General features: G+C 41.6%; 1 protein-coding gene and 1 pseudogene across 1 annotated transcript in view; both read left to right on the forward strand.

Moving 5' to 3' along the window:
* Positions 1–5,317: 5,317 nt before the first annotated feature.
* Lct (lactase) overlaps positions 5,318–17,147 on the forward strand; it is a 42,969-nt gene continuing 31,139 nt past the window's right edge. The window contains exons 1-3 of the mRNA XM_071619403.1: positions 5,318–5,957; positions 9,486–9,565; positions 14,829–14,912. Of these exons, the coding sequence (XP_071475504.1) occupies positions 5,318–5,957; positions 9,486–9,565; positions 14,829–14,912 (804 nt within the window). The remainder of the gene's footprint in view (positions 5,958–9,485; positions 9,566–14,828; positions 14,913–17,147) is intronic.
* LOC114093876 (ATP synthase F(0) complex subunit C2, mitochondrial pseudogene) lies at positions 10,334–11,741 on the forward strand (annotated as a pseudogene).

A 17,147-nucleotide genomic window follows, 5' to 3' on the forward strand; every position in this document is an offset into this window, starting at 1 on the left:
GTGTCTGTTGGATTTATTTCTACTCTGCTGTGATTATCATGTCCATATACTTTCAAGTGCTAGTTCTTTTTTGCTAATCTGGAGTGAAGGTGTGGGTGGCATTATGGATTTGGAATTAGGTTCCTTGAAGAGGAGTCATTAGAGAGAATGAAAGCTAGAGACCTTGGAGATGACTTTCCAAGGGTAATTCCAGTGTCTTTTTTTTTTTTTTTAAGGTAATTCATAAGAAAGTTTTTCATTAATTTTTTTTTCATTACTCTTTAATAATTTCTTTTACTTCTGTGTTCTAAGGGAAATTTTTAAATTGCTCTTATAAAAGTAATGTCACTTTCTGTATTATAAACTTTGTCTTCAAATTTTATGACTTTTCTAGAAAAAATTATTGCTCTCCATAAGATTTAGCTATGACCCCCAAAAAAAACTTTTGTGATACTGGGATTGAACCCAGAACCACTGAGCCACCATGATGTCTTAATTTTTTTTCTCTTATTCTTTTTCCTTTTGGGGTGGGAGAGGTGGGAGGCCAGTGCTAGGATAAACCCAAAGCGTTATGCAGGGGCTGAGCTATGTCCTTAGCTCTTTTTTATTGATTTTTAGTCTCACTAAACTGCCTGGGTTGGCCTCAAATTTGTGTTCCTCCAGAGGGGGGCCCCAGGCTGGGACAAACCCTCTCCTCTCCGACAGAACAAGGGGAGGCGGCCCCAACACCCTTCTTTTCAACATGGACCTCCTCCTCACTCTGCTGCAGCATCCTAGGGGCAGGACCCCCCCTTCCCTGGGACTGGGGTAGTAAGTAAGGCAGCCTTTTGCACCCCAGTCCCCCTTCCCCATTAGGAACACCTTGGGGAGAGAGGGGAATGTGGCAGAACAGGGGAGGCAAGAGGATGAACGCCTGGCACTGGTAGCAGCAGTGACTGGTGTCTAAGAATAAAACACTGAAAAAAAAATCAACACAACTGTCCAGAGGTAGTTTGTGAACAGAGGAAAGGATGGAACCAGAACCATGGGGGTTGGGGAGGAGTCAGAGAGGCAGTGTGGGCAGGGCAGGCTCCTTGTTAATAGTGCCCCAGCATGATGCCACCTTTAACAACAGATGGCCTTCTAGGGGTCTGCGCGACCAGTGAGTGTTTCTGTGTGGTTAAGTTCTCCAGTCAGGTACATTGGCATGTGCCTATAGTTCCAGCCTCTCAGGAGGCTGAGGTAGGAGGATTGCTTAAGCCCAGGAGTTTAAGAGCAGCCTGTGCAATGTAGTGACCCAGTCTCAGAAGAAAAGAAACCTGACTTGAGAATGATGGGGTGAGGCGATCTGGAATTCCACAGTAAATGCAGGGTAAAAGTTACCGTCAATGTATATTCCTAATTAACAAGGTTGAGACACTGACAATGGGATGAGGAGGCTCATGGTAAAAACTCAAGAAAGCAAGAAAGCCCTCTCCCATGTCTAGTAGGAAGTTTCTTTTTTTTTTTCCCCCCCCATCCCGCCCAGTCCCCTCCCTCCCGCTCCGCGCCTTCCTCCCCCCAACTCCGTCTAGCACTCTAGACACCTCTCCCCAGCCCAATTCGCTCCTCCCTCCCTGTCCTCCCCCAACTCCCCAGCCTCTTTCCTATTTCGCCCCGCCCTCTCGGGCCACACCTCTTTATGCCACGCCCCTCCGTCCTCTGGGTCTGAGCCCCGCCCCCGCAGGCAGGTCTCACTGGTAGGTGTAGTAGGAAGTTTCTTTACTGATTTGGGGTGGGGAGGTCCTGAAAGGAAACAACTTGACTAGAACTGAAACATTAATTTGACCAAATATATACCCCAAAGAAAACTTTAAACCCAGGAAAAATGCCTTCCTTTTTGGTGAATTTGTCCTCTCCCCTCCAGTCGTGCCATTAGAGAAGAGGGGACTCCACAGCAAGATCATGACTGCAAACAATGAAATCCATTTTCATAGCTTACACATCCTCTTAATGCAGTACTTGGTAGGGAGCTAAAGTGGTAAATGGGTTATAGAGCATGTATAAGATCTTGATGAAAATTAGAAAAATATTTAAGGTGAGTATAGACTGTTCCGAAAGGAAAAGTTTTGAATTTTGTAATGTTGTCAACTGATATATAAATTTAAAGGATTTTTAACCAAATGTCAACAGATATCCATCAGTAAGGAAATCATAAGTTGTAGTATTGGTTTACACACAAAATTACATAGTCATAGATATTGTGAAATGGGGACTATCTCTAGGACACGTGCAAGAGGAAATATATAAACACTTCCAAGAAGATTCTGGGAGAATGCATGATAGGAGAGGCCTTGTCCTGTCAGAAAGAAAAAAAATACTACACAGGTATAGAAATTAAAATAGTGTGTTAGTGGTGCTGGAATAGGTAAATAGGTGGAAATCTATAAACTTCTGCACATATAGTTTTTCTTTCCTGGTAAATTAGCATTTCAAATAGTTCAGAAAGATGACTTGAGATGTTGAGGCAGGGAATCACAAATTCAAAGCCGATTTTTGCAATTTGTTGAGACTGTCTCAAAGACTAAACAGGACCAAGAATACAAGTTAGTAACAGAGCACCCCTGAGTTCAATCCCTAGTAGTGGGGGAAAAATGGGGAAGAACAGCCTATTCAATAGCATATTAGAAATTGGCCTGCCATACAATATGTGCCGTTAAAATTCAGGGTGGGTTAAAGATCTGAAGATATAAAAAGAATAATCAAATATTAGGTAGGTTTGACCTGGGATATTTTTTTCTTTTTAGAAACTGGTACTAGTTAATATATGTTGAAGACACTAGGGAACCAAATTAGGAGAAAATTTTTTCTATCCTGTTTTTGATGAGATGTTCAACCTTAAAATAAAAGTATATGAACATAAATAAAAGTAAGAAAATAAAGTAAATAGTAAGAAAATAAAAGTATATGAACATAAATCACAGAAAAATAAATGGCCAGTTTACAAGAACACCTCTAAATCAGAAAAATTAGAATCATTTTGGGGCAGTAGCTCAGTGGCAGAGCACTTGCCTAGCAAGTGTGAGGCACTGGGTTCGATCCTCAGTACCACATGGAAATAAATAAAGGCGTTCTGTCAATTTACAACTACAAAAAAAAAAAAAAAAGGAAAATGAGAAAATCAAGGAAGTATTTCATTTTTTCAAAGTGTCAAAATGTGAAATTTTATAACATGTTAGCAAGGCAGAGAGATTTAGGAACACTACCAGGAAGGATTTAAATTTGGAAAAAAAAAAAAACTTATTTTACTCATTTTGGGTATGCCTGGCATAGAATCCATCTGTACAAAAAATGGTCACAAATGGACTATCTGTGAATAAGAATATACATTTGAAGCATTGTTTATAACACATTAAAACAAGCTGTATGTGGTGGCACACGCCTGTAACCTCGGTGTCTCAGATAAGGCAAGAGGATCACAAGTTTGAGGCCAACCTGGTCAATTTAGCAAAATTTCATCACAAAAAATAAAAAGGGCTTCTATGTAACTCATTATGAGTGCTCCTGGGTTCAATTTCCAGTACTGGCAGGGGGATGGAGGAAACAACCTTAAAAGCAATGAAAGGGTTCAATATGCAAGAGGTTTAATTATGCTCAATCCTTAACTGGAATGCTGGGCATCTGTTAAAAAGAGATTAGTCTATGGAGCTGGGGTTGTGACTGGGGTTGTAGAGTGCTTGCTTATCATGTGTGAGGCACTGAGTTTTATTTTCAGCATTTCATATATAAAAAATAAAGGTCCATTGACAACTAAAAAAAAAAAAAAAGATGAGTCTATTCTGAGATCACTCAGTTATTAAGTGAAAAAAGGAGCTTAGTAACAATGCATATGGCATGATTCCAAATACATTAATTTATGTCATATACTTTGAATGCTATATGCATATTTGCATTTTTATGTAATAATCACTGAGTTTCATTATTCTAAACATCTTACAATTATGTCCCATTACTGTCCACAATATATCATTCATTATCTCCATTCTACAGGCACAGAGAAATTACTTTCATCTGTGATTTAAACTTTTTTTTTAGAGAGAGAAAATTTTTTAATATTTATTTTTTTTAGTTTTCGGTGGACACAAAATCTTTTTATGTGGTGCTGAGGATCGAACCCTGTGCACCCCGCGCATGCCAGGAGAGCGCGCTACCGCTTGAGCCACATCCCCAGCCCATAAACTTTTGAATAACCATTATGCCATGTGGCGAAAGGAAATAGGAAGAAATTATAATGTGCCAATTTTTTTTTAAAAAAAAAGCAAGCTGGAAGAATCCACATTGTTGAAGGTGTTTATTCTAGAAAGAATATGGAAGTGATCAAAGGAGAATTTGCAAGGTTTTCATAGATGTTTCTATATTTAAATATTTTACAAGATGTATTCACTGTTTGCTTTTTGTGTGTGTGTAGTTCTGGGGATTAAACCCAGGGACCCCTACCACTGCTACTTCCCCAACCCTTTAACATTTTTAAAGTTTTGAGACAGGGTCTCATTAAATTCAAGACTGGCCTAGAACACACATTCTCCTGCCTCAGTCTCCAGAGTTGCTAGAATATCAGTTGTGTGCCACCTTGCCCAGCTGTTCACATATTTTCAAAGTGGTGGGGGGAGTTGCTGAGGGACTTATTTCTGTTTATAATATGTCAAGAAATTTTGAAGTACCAGGTGCAGTGGTGCACACCTGTAATCCCAGCAGCTCAGGAGGCTGAGACAGGAGGATCATGAGTTCAAAGCCAGTCTCGGCAAAAAGTGAGGCACTAAGTAACTTAGTGAGACCTGTCTCTAAATAAAATACAAAATAGGGCTAGGGATGTGGCTCAGTGGCTGAGTGTCCCTGAGTTTAATCTCTGGTCCCCCACCCCACAAAAAAATAAATTTTAAGGTAATAGACAGGGCTGGGGATGTGGCTCAAGCGGTATCGTGCTCCCCTGGCATGCATGCAGCCTGGGTTCGATCCTCAGCACCACGTACAAACAAAGATGTTGTGTCCGCCGAGAACTAAAAAATAAATATTAAAAAAATTCTCTCTCTCTCTCTCTCTCTCTTTAAATAAATAAATAAATAAATAAAGTAACAGACAAAAAGTGGAGAATTTTTTCCCAGATATTTTCTAGGTTCTTCTGCTTAAATTCAATGGATAGTTTGAGGGTTTCATGTTATTTCTTATCATCTTTAAATTTTTAAATATTTGTGAACCATGTACTTCTTTCACTACCATAGATAACCAGGTTAAATATTGTTAATAATCATGTAGAATTTTACAACCTCAGCTGTTGTTATAAAGTCAGGATTCCTTCCATATACCTAACAGTTCCCTGAAAATGGAGCTGTCTCAGAATGTAGTCTTTATTGTTGTACTAAGTTTTTCATGCGAGGGGTTAGACTGGGAATCTGACAGAAATTTTATTTCAGCTGCTGGTCCTCTAACTAATGATTTGCTGCACAACCCAAGCTATCCACTGGGAAACCAGAGTTTGAATTTTGTAGCTGGGGACAAGGACATTTATGTTTGTCACCAGCCACTGCCCTCTTTCCTGCCAGAATACTTCAGCAATCTTCATGCCAGTAAGATCACCCATTATAAAGTATTTTTGTCATGGGCGCAACTTCTCCCATCAGGAAGCTCCAAGAATCCAGATGAGAAAACAGTGCATTGCTACCGACAACTCCTCAAGGCCCTCAGGACTGCGAAGCTTGAGCCCATGGTTGTGCTGCACCACCAGACCCTACCCGCCAGCCCTGTGCAGAGAAATGAAGGCTTTGCTGATCTCTTTGCTGACTATGCCACATTTGCCTTCCACTCCTTTGGGGACCTAGTTGCGATCTGGTTCACCTTTAGTGACTTGGAGGAAGTAATGATGGATCTTCCTCACCAGGAATCAAGAGCTTCGCGTCTCCAGACTGTCACTGATGCCCACAAAAAGGCCTATAATATTTACCATGAAAAATATGCTTCTCAGGGTAAGTACACATTGACCCTGAAGCTAATCCACCAGCAGCTTTGGCACACACCTTCCCCCATCCTTCTTAGAGCTGGACTTGGTATTTCTTCTGCTTACTTTCAATAGACTCCTCATATCTATACAGTGGGAGAGACCAATGTTGTATTGATTTTCCAATGGAGGTAGGAAAGGGTAGTTTATATTGCATAATGCCCTTTGAAAAATATATTTTAAATTTCTTGCCCACTCTTGAAACTGTGCAGCCACTGATTGTCTCATTGTCCCCTCTCCTTCACAAGGAAACCTGCCTTCCTAACTATCCAAGGCTTCAAGATTGCCTGTGCTTCTTCCTCAGCCCCCACCCCTTTTCTTATGAAGACACTAAGACCACTGTATATCCACTGCAGCTAGAGCTTACATTTCATCAAGGGAGACAGACAAACACAAAATAAAATGATGATATACTGACAGGGAATGAAAAACCATAAGGTGTTTTTTGTTTTGCTTCGTTTTATATGTGTGTGTGTGTGTGTGTGTGTGTGTGTGTGTGGTGCGGGTTTGAAACCAGGGCTTTACTCATGATAGGCCGGAGCTCTACCTTGAACTATACCTCCAGCCCTGAGAATACTGTAAGTTTAATTGTTCATATTCCTATTTCTTAGGTAACCTGAAGTTCTGATTCAGTAGTTCTAGGCAGAACCAGAACATTTATATTTTTAATAAATTCCCAAAGTGAATGCTAGGTATACCGATTTTGGACTATGTATGCTTTCTTCTTTCTATTATATACTATATGTATGTGTCTATACTATATAATGTATATGCACAATTTTTTTTGTGGTGGTAGCAGCAGTGGGGGTTGAACCTGGGGTGTTTTGCCCCTGAGCTAATATCAGCCTTTTATAATTTTTTATTTTGAAATAGGGTGTGCCTAAGGTGCTGAGGCTGGCCTTGAACTTACAATCCTCCTGCTTCTCACATGCTAGGCAAATGCACTACCACTGAGCTGAATCCCTAGTCCTTTTTGTTCATTTTGTTTTGTTTTATTTTATTTTAAAACAAAAAACAACCCCATGAAAAACAGGCAAAGGATTTGAATAGACATTTCTCCAAAGAAAATAACGCAGATGGTCAATAAGCACATGAAACATCACCAATCATATAGAAATACAAATCCAAACCACAATTAGTTATCACTTTATACTCATTAGGATGGCCATTATAAACAGAGAGTGAGAAATAGAGAAAACAAGTGATGGTGTGAACATAAAGAAACTGCAGTGCTTATGCATTGAGGTCAGCAAAGTAAAATGGCACAGCTACTCTAGAAAACAGAATGGTGGTTCCTTTAAAATTTTTAACTTAGCCAGGCTGCATGGTGCTGCATGCCTGTAATCCTAGGAAGTGGGGAGGCTAAGGCAGGAAGATCACAAGGTCAAGCCTAGCCTGGGCAACTAAGCAAGACCCTGTAATAAAATAATAAATAAAAGAGCCTAGACAGGTAGCTCAGTGGTAGAGTACCCTGGGTTCAATTTCCAGTACTGCAAAAATAAATAAATAAAATTTAATTTAGGGGCCAGGTATAGCTCAGTGGTAGAGTACTTACCTAACATGCAAGGCTCTGGTTCAGTCCCCAGTACATAAAATAAATATTTAATTTAGAATTACCATATGATCCAAATTCCACTTCTGGGTATATACCTATAAGAATTGAAAGCAGACTGTTAAACAAGAATTTGTAGACCAATGTTCATATTAGCATTATTCATAATATCTAAAAGGTGGAAACAAACCAAATCTCTGTCTATAGATGGATAAATATATGTGGAATGTACCTACAAAAAATATTATTCAGCCTTAAAAAGGAAGGAAATTCTAACACAACAACATAGATTAACTTTGAAGATGACATGCTAAGTGAAATAAATCAGACACCCCAAAAAAGACAAATACTCTATGATTCTAATCATATGCAGTAACCTCCAGTAGTAATTCAGAGACAAAGTGGAATAGAGATTACCAGGGGCTGGAAGAGAAGAGACCTAGGGGAGTTACTGCTTAGTGGGTACAGAATTTCAGTTTGGGAAGATGAAAAAGTTCTGGAGAGAGATGCTGGTGATGACTGCACAATAATATGAATATACGTGATGCTGCTGAATTGTACAATTAAAAGTATTTATGGGCTGGGGACATGGCTCAGTTGGTAGAGTGCTTGCCTCACATGCACAAGGCCCCGAGTTCAATCCTCAGCACCACCCTCCCCTGCCACACACACAGTGTTTAAAATGGTAGATTTTGTTATATCTTACCACAATTTTGTTCTTGTGGTGGTGCTGAGGATTGAACTCAGGGCCTTGTACATGTGAGGGAAGCACTTACCAACTGAGCTATTTCCCTAGCCTTATTTTAACATAATTTTTAGCAAATAAAAAAGTATAATCTTTCTGTATGTGTTATAAACCTTCTACTGATTTGTTAGATGTGCTGCCAATCAGGAGGAAAAAGAAGATATGATTTTTGGCAGAGTTGGAGGGATGAGAAAAAAGTGAACATCCCTCTAAAGAATCACACATAGCACCCCCATTTGCCCAGCATTGGGACACACTCCAGGGCAACATCTAGTAACCCCTGCCACACCTCTAGCAACAGCAGCTTGTTATTGGCCAGATTATTTTGATCAATGCATTCAGGGAGCCAGATATTGTGGTGCACACCTGTAATCCCCGCAGCTCGGGAGGCTGTGGCAGGAGCATTGCAAGTTCAAAGCCAGCCTCAGCAATTTAGCAAGGCCCAAGCAACTTAGTGAGATCTGGTCTCAAAAAATTAAAAAAGGGCTGGGGATGTGGCTCAGTAGTAAAGCATCCCTGGGTTCAATTCCCAGTACCATCATACCGCCCCCCCCCCCAAAAAAAAAGTTGGCAATGTAAGGCAACTTAAGAAGAATACAGCTCAGTGTTTATCAAATTACGGTCTCAGGACCACTTCAAATCACATAGGTAGCTTGTGTTAAAATGTGTGTTCCTGGGCTCATCCTAGTTTGCTGACTCCAAATCTGAGGGTGGAGGTCTGGAAATTGGCATTTTAAAATAATTTTGGCAGGTGATTCTGATGCATACAAAAGTTTGAGAGTCACTGTTAGATTCCTTAAATCAAAACAAGTTGCATACGGTAATATTCTCTTTGTTTCTCACTCAATACACAGTAGGACTTTATACTGAGATCTACACAGTGAACAAGGACAAAGTGACATCAGTTTCCTGAGTGCACCCTGCCTTCAGAGCAGGTTCTTCCCTTGCCACCTTTTATCTTGCTGGTGGTAGGGCAGGGATATTGTTCCTACAAAACGGTCTCTCAGGGACTTTTTCCTCCCCCAACTACTTTGTTTTCTATAGCCTTTCAGATAAAATCATGTGAACTATTTCTTTCATAAATCCTTTTTAAAGTTCTACCTTCCTAGAGAAAGGTGGGTAGAAAATGAATGCCCCAGTGGCTTCCTTGGTCAGAGCCTGCTGCTCTCGCTCACCTGCTGTTCTTCTGATTGTTTCAGGTGGAAAGCTCTCTGTGGTCCTAAGAGTGGAAGAGATCTCGGAGCTCCTGCTAGAACCATCCACATCTGCACTTGGCAAGGTGACAACAACCCAGAGATACAGCCTCTATAGTACCTGGGGGAAGTTGTTTGTTTTGTTTTTTTTTTTTCTTCTTGGTACTAGGGATTGAACCCAGGGGCACTTTACCTTTGAGCTACATCCCCATTCCTTTTTAAAAAATTTTTAATTTATTTTTATGTTTTTAAAATTTAACCTTTAGTTTACTTGTTTTTATGTGGTGTTGAGGATGGAACCGAGGGCCTCACCCATGCTAGGCAAGCGCTCTACCACTGAGCTACAACCCCAGTTCCTGAATTTTTTATTTTAATACAGGGTCTTGCTAAGTTGCTGAGGTTGGTCTTGATCTTTTAATCCTCCTGCCTCAGCCTCCCCAAATTGCCTAGTATTATAATAGGTGTGTGCCGCCACGCCCTGTAAAAGTTGTAATTTTTTCTTTATTTGAACTCAGGGGCACTTGGCCACAGAGCCACATCCCCAGCCCTATTTTGTATTTTATTAGATACAGGGTCTCACTGAGTTGCTTAGTGCCTTGTTTTTGCTGAGGCTGACTTTGAACTTGTGATCCTCCTGCCTCAGCTTCCTGAACCACTGGGATTATAGGCATGTGCCACTGCATCCAGCAAAAGTTGTGCCAAGTTTTTGTCTGCTGGTTTGACATTTGTATAAATGCCTTTTCTGAGTGTCATACATTCCCTAAATTCAGAATTGCTTTAAAAACAATATCTCATTTGTGGTATCCCTAGCTCTTGCATTGTCCGTGTCGGCTTGCTTATAACAAAGAAGCCAAATGCTTTCTGCTTGCCCTGATTCATTCTTAAAAGAATTCAAAAGTCAGGCACACTGTCTTCTCTGCACAGGGAGCAGCTTTCTTGCCACAGCCCCTCACTCCCTAAAAATATATGCCTGCTCCAAGTTCCTCTCCACCCACTCCTTGGTCAGGAGCACCTCTCAGCAGCTGAGCCTACCACTATCTCCCACGGTGCTGAACCAACCAGAGACACATAGGAGAGCTGCAACAGCTTGGCAGTCCCACGTCCCCTGACCTCACTTTTCCCTCACCCCAGCTTCCAAACCAGCACCATTTTAGGGGCCATCAAAACAGCAGCCAAGTTCATTGGGGCTGGGGCTGCCACAGTCAGGGTGGCTGGCTCTGGGGCTGGGATTGGGATTGTATTTGGAAGCCTTATCATTGTTTATGCCAGGAACCCTTCTCTGAAGCAACAGCTCTTCTACGCCATTCGGGCTTTTCCCTCTCAGAGGCCATGGGACTCTTCTGTCTGATGGTGGCCTTTCTCATTCCTTTGCCAAGTGAAGGAGCAGTCTCTGCCTCACATTCTTCCTCCCACATCTTGTCCACCCTGTATGTCCCTTTCTGGGCAAAGTGGTTGGCTCAGGGTTTGACAGAGGGAAGACAATTAAATACTGTTTTAGTAAGAAAAAAAAACAAAAAAGAGTCAGGCACAGTGGCACACATCTTTGATCCCAGCAACTCGGAAGGCTGAGACAGGAGGGTTGCAAGTTCAGGGTCAGCCTGGGTAACTTAGTGAGACTCTGTCTCAAAATAAAAAGAGCTGGGTGTGTAGCTCAGTGGTAGTGTGCTTGCCTAGCCTGTTCGATCCTAGTACTGAAAGAAAAGGAAACAACAACAACAACAACAACAAAAAATGTCCAAAAGCTTACAAAAAATCCATTTATAGCAAAATAGATGTTAGAGTAGAGGGGTTTTAGAAATGTGCTCCCTAGAGTATCTACCCTGGTTTCTACATCTCTATAACTGTCCATTCTAAAAAGAAAAATTAAAACATCTGAGCAGTAAGCAGGTTTGCCTCCTTTTGACTGCTGGGCAATGTGGAAAGCCATCAGAAAAAACAGCTGATCTCTGTAGTTCCTGTGGCGTTGTCACGGTACTGTCATTACCCCATACTACTCACTGGGGGTTACATGTATCAGGGTTCAGTTTTCAGATTTACAAGTGCAGGAACTCAAACCCCAGATGTGATAAGATTCTGAATAAACAACTCTCTCGGGCTGATTGCACAACCAGATTGCTGCCTGAATTGATTTACAAAGGGTAATAACTGCTATCAGTTATAAACTCAGAAGACCAAAGTGCTCATCAGAAAAATGCGTGTCTGGCAGTAGCCTTTGAACTGGTCTTCCTACTTAGATCCATGCTGCGCCATGCTTCAGGGTAACCTTCCAAAAGCACAGTTTTTTTCGGATCCCATCAGGATGCCACACTCCCCTGAATCAACAAATCCCTCAGGGCTTTCCTCTGTCTTCCTCAATTCTTATTATACCCAGTGTATACACTATGCTAGCTAACTCTCTTCAAGATGATGCATGACATCTACTTCTTGTCCTTCCTGTCCTACCTTCCTCAAATCTTTTTCCATCAAAATCCTACCTACAGGGCTGGGGTTGTAGCTCAGTGGCAGAGCACTTGCCTGGCATGTGTGAGGCACTGAGTTCAATCCTCAGCACCATGTATAAATAAAGAGATAAAAAATAAAGGTACATCAACAACTAAAAAAATATATTTTTTAAAAAATCCTACCTATTGTTAATGTCCATGTGAATGTGCTCTATTAGAAGGCCTTACTTAACCACACTCCCAATGCTTTCTAACTCAACCTGCTGAACTCTTTCCCCACTTAGACCCTTTAGCCATTTGTTTAGACCAATTCCAAAGCTTTGCTGTGTATCAGAATTACCTAGAGTTAGAATACAGAGACCAAGGCTTAGTGTGGTGGGACAAATCTGGGCCCTTGGAAGGCATCCACATTCCCAGGTGGGTGTGATCCCCACTGATGTTTGAATATCATCGGTGTGGGCTTTTCTTACAGCACGTCTTGTTTTCTGCCTTTTCTTCATGTAAGTGATGTCTGTATTAATTTTCCTTATTAACTTGTTAGCTCCTGTGAATTTTTTTTTTTTTTGCGGGGGGGTACCTGGGATTGAACTCAGAGGCACTCAACCACTAAGCCACATCCCCAGCCCTATTTTGTATTTTAATTAGAGACAGGTCTCACTGAGTTGCTTAATGCCTTGCTGTTGCTGAGGCTGGCTTTGAACTCGTGATCCTCCTGCCTCAGCCTCCCAAGTCGCTGGGATTACAGGAGTGCGCCCTTCTCCTGTGAATCTTATTTATCTTTAAATATGAATCCCCACTCACGTTTCTAACACAATGACTTTCAGGAGTAGGGACTCAATTACTATGTATTATATGGAACTGACAAACAGAAGCAAGAACAGAGAAGACGGGTAAGGGAAATTCTGAGTGAGCACAGGCAAGTGTGAGGAGTCTTGTTGACACTGATGATAACTTGATTGGGAAAGCAGTGGGGAGCCAGTGATGAATCAGTTATCAAAGTCCATGACACACTTGGTTCTCACCAGATGTCCTAAGGGAAAAGATGATCCATGACGGGGAGAGGCAGGCCATGGCTTAACTATGACACGGTTAGAAATGTAGTAGCCCAGTAAGATTGGCAGCCATTATGAAGTCAAACAACAACAAGTGCTGGCGAGGATGTGGGGAAAAGGGTACACTTGTACATTGCTGGTGGGACTGCAAATTGGTGCGGCCAATTTGGAAAGCAGCATGGAGATTCCTGGGAAAGCTGGGAATGGAACCACCATTTGACCCAGCTATTGCCCTTCTTGGACTATTCCCTGAAGAAGACCTTAAAAGAGCGTACTACAGGGATACTGCCACATCGATGTTCATAGCAGCACAATTCACAATAGCTAGACTGTGGAACCAACCCAGATGCCCTTCAATAGATGAATGGATAAAAAAAATGTGGCATTTATACACAATGGAGTATTACTCTGCACTAAAAAATGACAAAATCATGGAATTTGCAGGGTAATGGATGGCATTAGAGCAGATTATGCTAAGTGAAGCTAGCCAATCCCTAAAAAGCAAATGCCAAATGTCTTCTTTGATATTAGGAGAGCAACTAAGAACAGAGCAGGGAGGAAGAGCAGGAGGAAAAGATTAACATTAAACAGAGACATGAGGTGGGAGGGAAAGGGAGAGAAAAGGGAAATTGCATGGAAATGGAAGGAGACCCTCATTGTTATACAAAATTACATATAAGAGGTTGTGAGGGGAATGGGAAAAAAAAAACAAGAAGAGAAATGAATTACAGTAGATGGGGTAGAGAGAGAAGATGGGAAGGGAGGGGAGGGGGGATAGTAGAGGATAGGAAAGGTAGCAGAATACAACAGTTACTAATATGGCATTATGTAAAAATATGGATGTGTAACCGATGTGATTCTGCAATCTGTATTTGGTTTTTATTTATTTTTTATTTTTTAATTTATTTTTTTTATTGGTTGTTCAAAACATTATAAAGCTATTGACATATCATATTTCATACAATAGATTCAAGTTGGTTATGAACTCCCAATTTTACCCCAAATACAGATTGCAGAATCACATCGGTTACACATCCACATTTTTACATAATGCCCTATTAGTAACTGTTGTATTCTGCTACTTTTCCTATCCTCTACTATCCCCCCTCCCTCCCCTCCCATCTTATCTCACTACCCCATCCACTGTAATTCTGCAATCTGTATTTGGGGTAAAAATGGGAGTTCATAACCCACTTGAATCTAATGTATGAAATATGATATGTCAAGAGCTTCGTAAGGTTTTGAACAACCAATAAAAAAAATAAAAAAAAAAAAGAAATGGAGTAGCCATCCACTCACTGAGAGAAGTGGGCAATGTGGTATCTTCGTGTTGAGACTCTGAGTTTTTTCAACATAGGCAGGCCAGAAACAGGGCCAAGGTTATATCCTTAATCAGAATGTAGACTAGGACCACGAGAGTCATGCTCTCAGTCGATGGGTCAAGCTAGGGTTAACTGGGGTGCACTTCAAACTGCTCTGAAACTATAACAAAACCCCAAACCCCAGAAAGGTCCACAGAGCTCATGAGGGCCTCAAGGAATGTGCTGTTGGGGACACCTCTGACCTCCAGTGCCTTCCCTTGTCTACATGGTGTAACCCACCATTTCTGGAATACTCATGTGCTCATTTATTTAACCATATACACTTAGTGAGCACTTTCTGTGTGCCAGGCTCTTGGCAGAGCACACAGCTGAGGTATTCCCAAAAAGACACAGGCATTCCCCCTTCACACACAGTGGAAAACCTCACATTGTGGTATTCAGTTTAGAAATAAGGGGAGAAATAAAAAATACTTCTAAGCAGCATTTTGCCTTGAAATTTCTTATTCTCTAATGACCCTATTTGTTTATTTCTAGGACTCAGTTGATTTCCTATCTCTTGATTTGTCTTATGAATGCCAAAGTGTGGAGAGTCTACCACAGAAGTTGAATATATTGCAGGTAATTTGATCCCTTTTCCCTTAACAACGATGAATAGTGAGGGTTCCTAAGAGCCTATTAGACCTCTAATGTGTTGGTTAATGTGTGAACTGAACTTCTACACAGTCAAAAGATCTGCCACGATGCATCTGGGGATATTTTCATTAAGAACATCCCTAAAGAACACTGGGTATGGGGCTGGGGATGTGGCTCAAGCTGTGGCGCGCTTGCCTGCCATGCGTGCGGCCAGGGTTCGATCCTCAGCACCACATACAAACGAAGATGTTGTGTCCGCCGAAAACTAAAAAATAAATATTAAAAAATTAAAAAAAAAAAAAAAAGAACACTGGGTATTAGGCAGTCTTTCCTAGAAAAGGAAACAAGGGTTGAATTGTTAAGGTACATATTCACATTAGATCTTCTACTCTCATTGGAATTGCCTGATTGAAATTTCAGTGTTCTCCGTTTTAAAAAGACAGTTCATTGATGGTAGTGACAATTGCTGTGAGTTCATTTTGTATACTACAACAAAATACCTGAGGCAAGCTAACTTTATTTTAAAAAGAAGTTTATTTAGCTCACAGTTCTGTAGCTTCAAGGATGGTGCACTGGCATCAGTTCAGCTCAGCTCAGCTCTGGTCAGGCCCCTCTTGGCTGCATCCCATCATGATGGGAGCTTGTGTGTGATGAAAAACATCAGTGAGACAGGAAGCCAGAGAGAGAGATTGGGGTCCCACAGTCAAGGGGACACTCCAGTTGCCCTAACACCCTCCCATTAGGCCCCACCTCTTAAAGGCCCCAGCACCTTCCAATACCACCACCCAGGGAACCAAGACCCAACCCACGAACCTTTGAGAGGACACACTTAAACCATATCTAAACCAACGCATTTGCACAAGTGTAAATCTACTTAATGAGCCTAGGTAGCCAAGGTCAGATGCTTTTTAGTAAGTGCTGGAGGTAGGATTTGAACCAGGGCTTTCTCATTCTAAGACACTACACTGCCTCTCCAAAACAAAAATAAGCAAAATGTTGGCAACTTTATAATGAAGGTTGAATGTTTTTTTTTTTTTAATCGCATACTATTTTAATTGTTTTGTAAGCTTCTTCTCACCTGAACCTAAACTTACTTGAGAACCACAGCCTGTACTTCTGGGCTTCCTGGATGAGATTTCTGGGTCTTAAACAGAATGGTGGTGTCTTTGAGATCCTCTTATGCCTGACAACAAAATTTGCCTTTCCCTTCCTCAAGGGATTAAACCAGAGCTTGTGGCCAAGCTAAAGGCTTCAGAATCTAAAAAACATCTAAAAAAGCCCATCTCAGTTATTCAGATGCAGCTTTCCTCCAGTCAACAGGAGCATCTGCAGGATTTGTGTTAGATGATGTGGTTTACAGTGCTTCTTTTTCAAGATCTACACCACTGGTGTCTGGAAAATGCTATGAAACCTCAGTTCATAGCTGGCCATCCTGTGGACAAACTTAGGAGCCATATATTAAGCCCTGCAACAGTTCTTTCTTTCCTTCTATTTCCTTATGTAGGAATTCAATTCCAGATGTTGGACTTCACAACTCAGATGCAGCCTCAAAGATTTAGAATGGGGCAGGGGCTACAGCTCAGTGTAGAGTATGCCCTGTACATGCATGAGGCCCTGAATTTGATCCCCAGCATGCAAAAAAGAACAGCTGAGTTCTCCCTGAGGAGAGGGGCTGAGGAGCATCCACAGGAGCCTGCAGCATGCTGCCTGTAGCTTCTTTCTCAACATAACCTCCTTTCTCACCCTAGATGCCCCCACACTTGAAGGGGCCTCTCCCATGGACTGCAAGGGGAGAGGGTGGAGGTGTTGTCTAGATCAATATACACTCACTTCTATCCCTCCTATCTCCCCAGAGCACCTTGCTGAGCCTCAGGGGCCCTCAGCTGCCGCTCATCAATGGTGCACAGGTATCTTAGGGCCTGAGAACATCCTCAGCACCTTGGTAAAGAGGCACAGCACAGCCCCAGCTTCTGAGTTCTACAAGAGGCACACACTGAGTCCCATATCAAGTTATCAGAAAAGGCTCTTTTCACCCAGGGTACGCTTCGTTCTGCAGAAGGCAGGGCAGGGGCCCCAAATATTTCTAGTTCATTAGTCCTAGAATGTCACAATTTACCCACACCCCCCCACCAGTTGTATGGATCCTTCAAGAAGGAAAAAACCCTCAGTTCTGTAAGTATGCTGCCCTCAGTTGTTTGGATCTCCTGCATTGACCCATCC

Source organism: Marmota flaviventris, chromosome 11, assembly GCF_047511675.1.
Source record: "Marmota flaviventris isolate mMarFla1 chromosome 11, mMarFla1.hap1, whole genome shotgun sequence".
Classification (NCBI taxonomy): domain Eukaryota; kingdom Metazoa; phylum Chordata; class Mammalia; order Rodentia; family Sciuridae; genus Marmota; species Marmota flaviventris.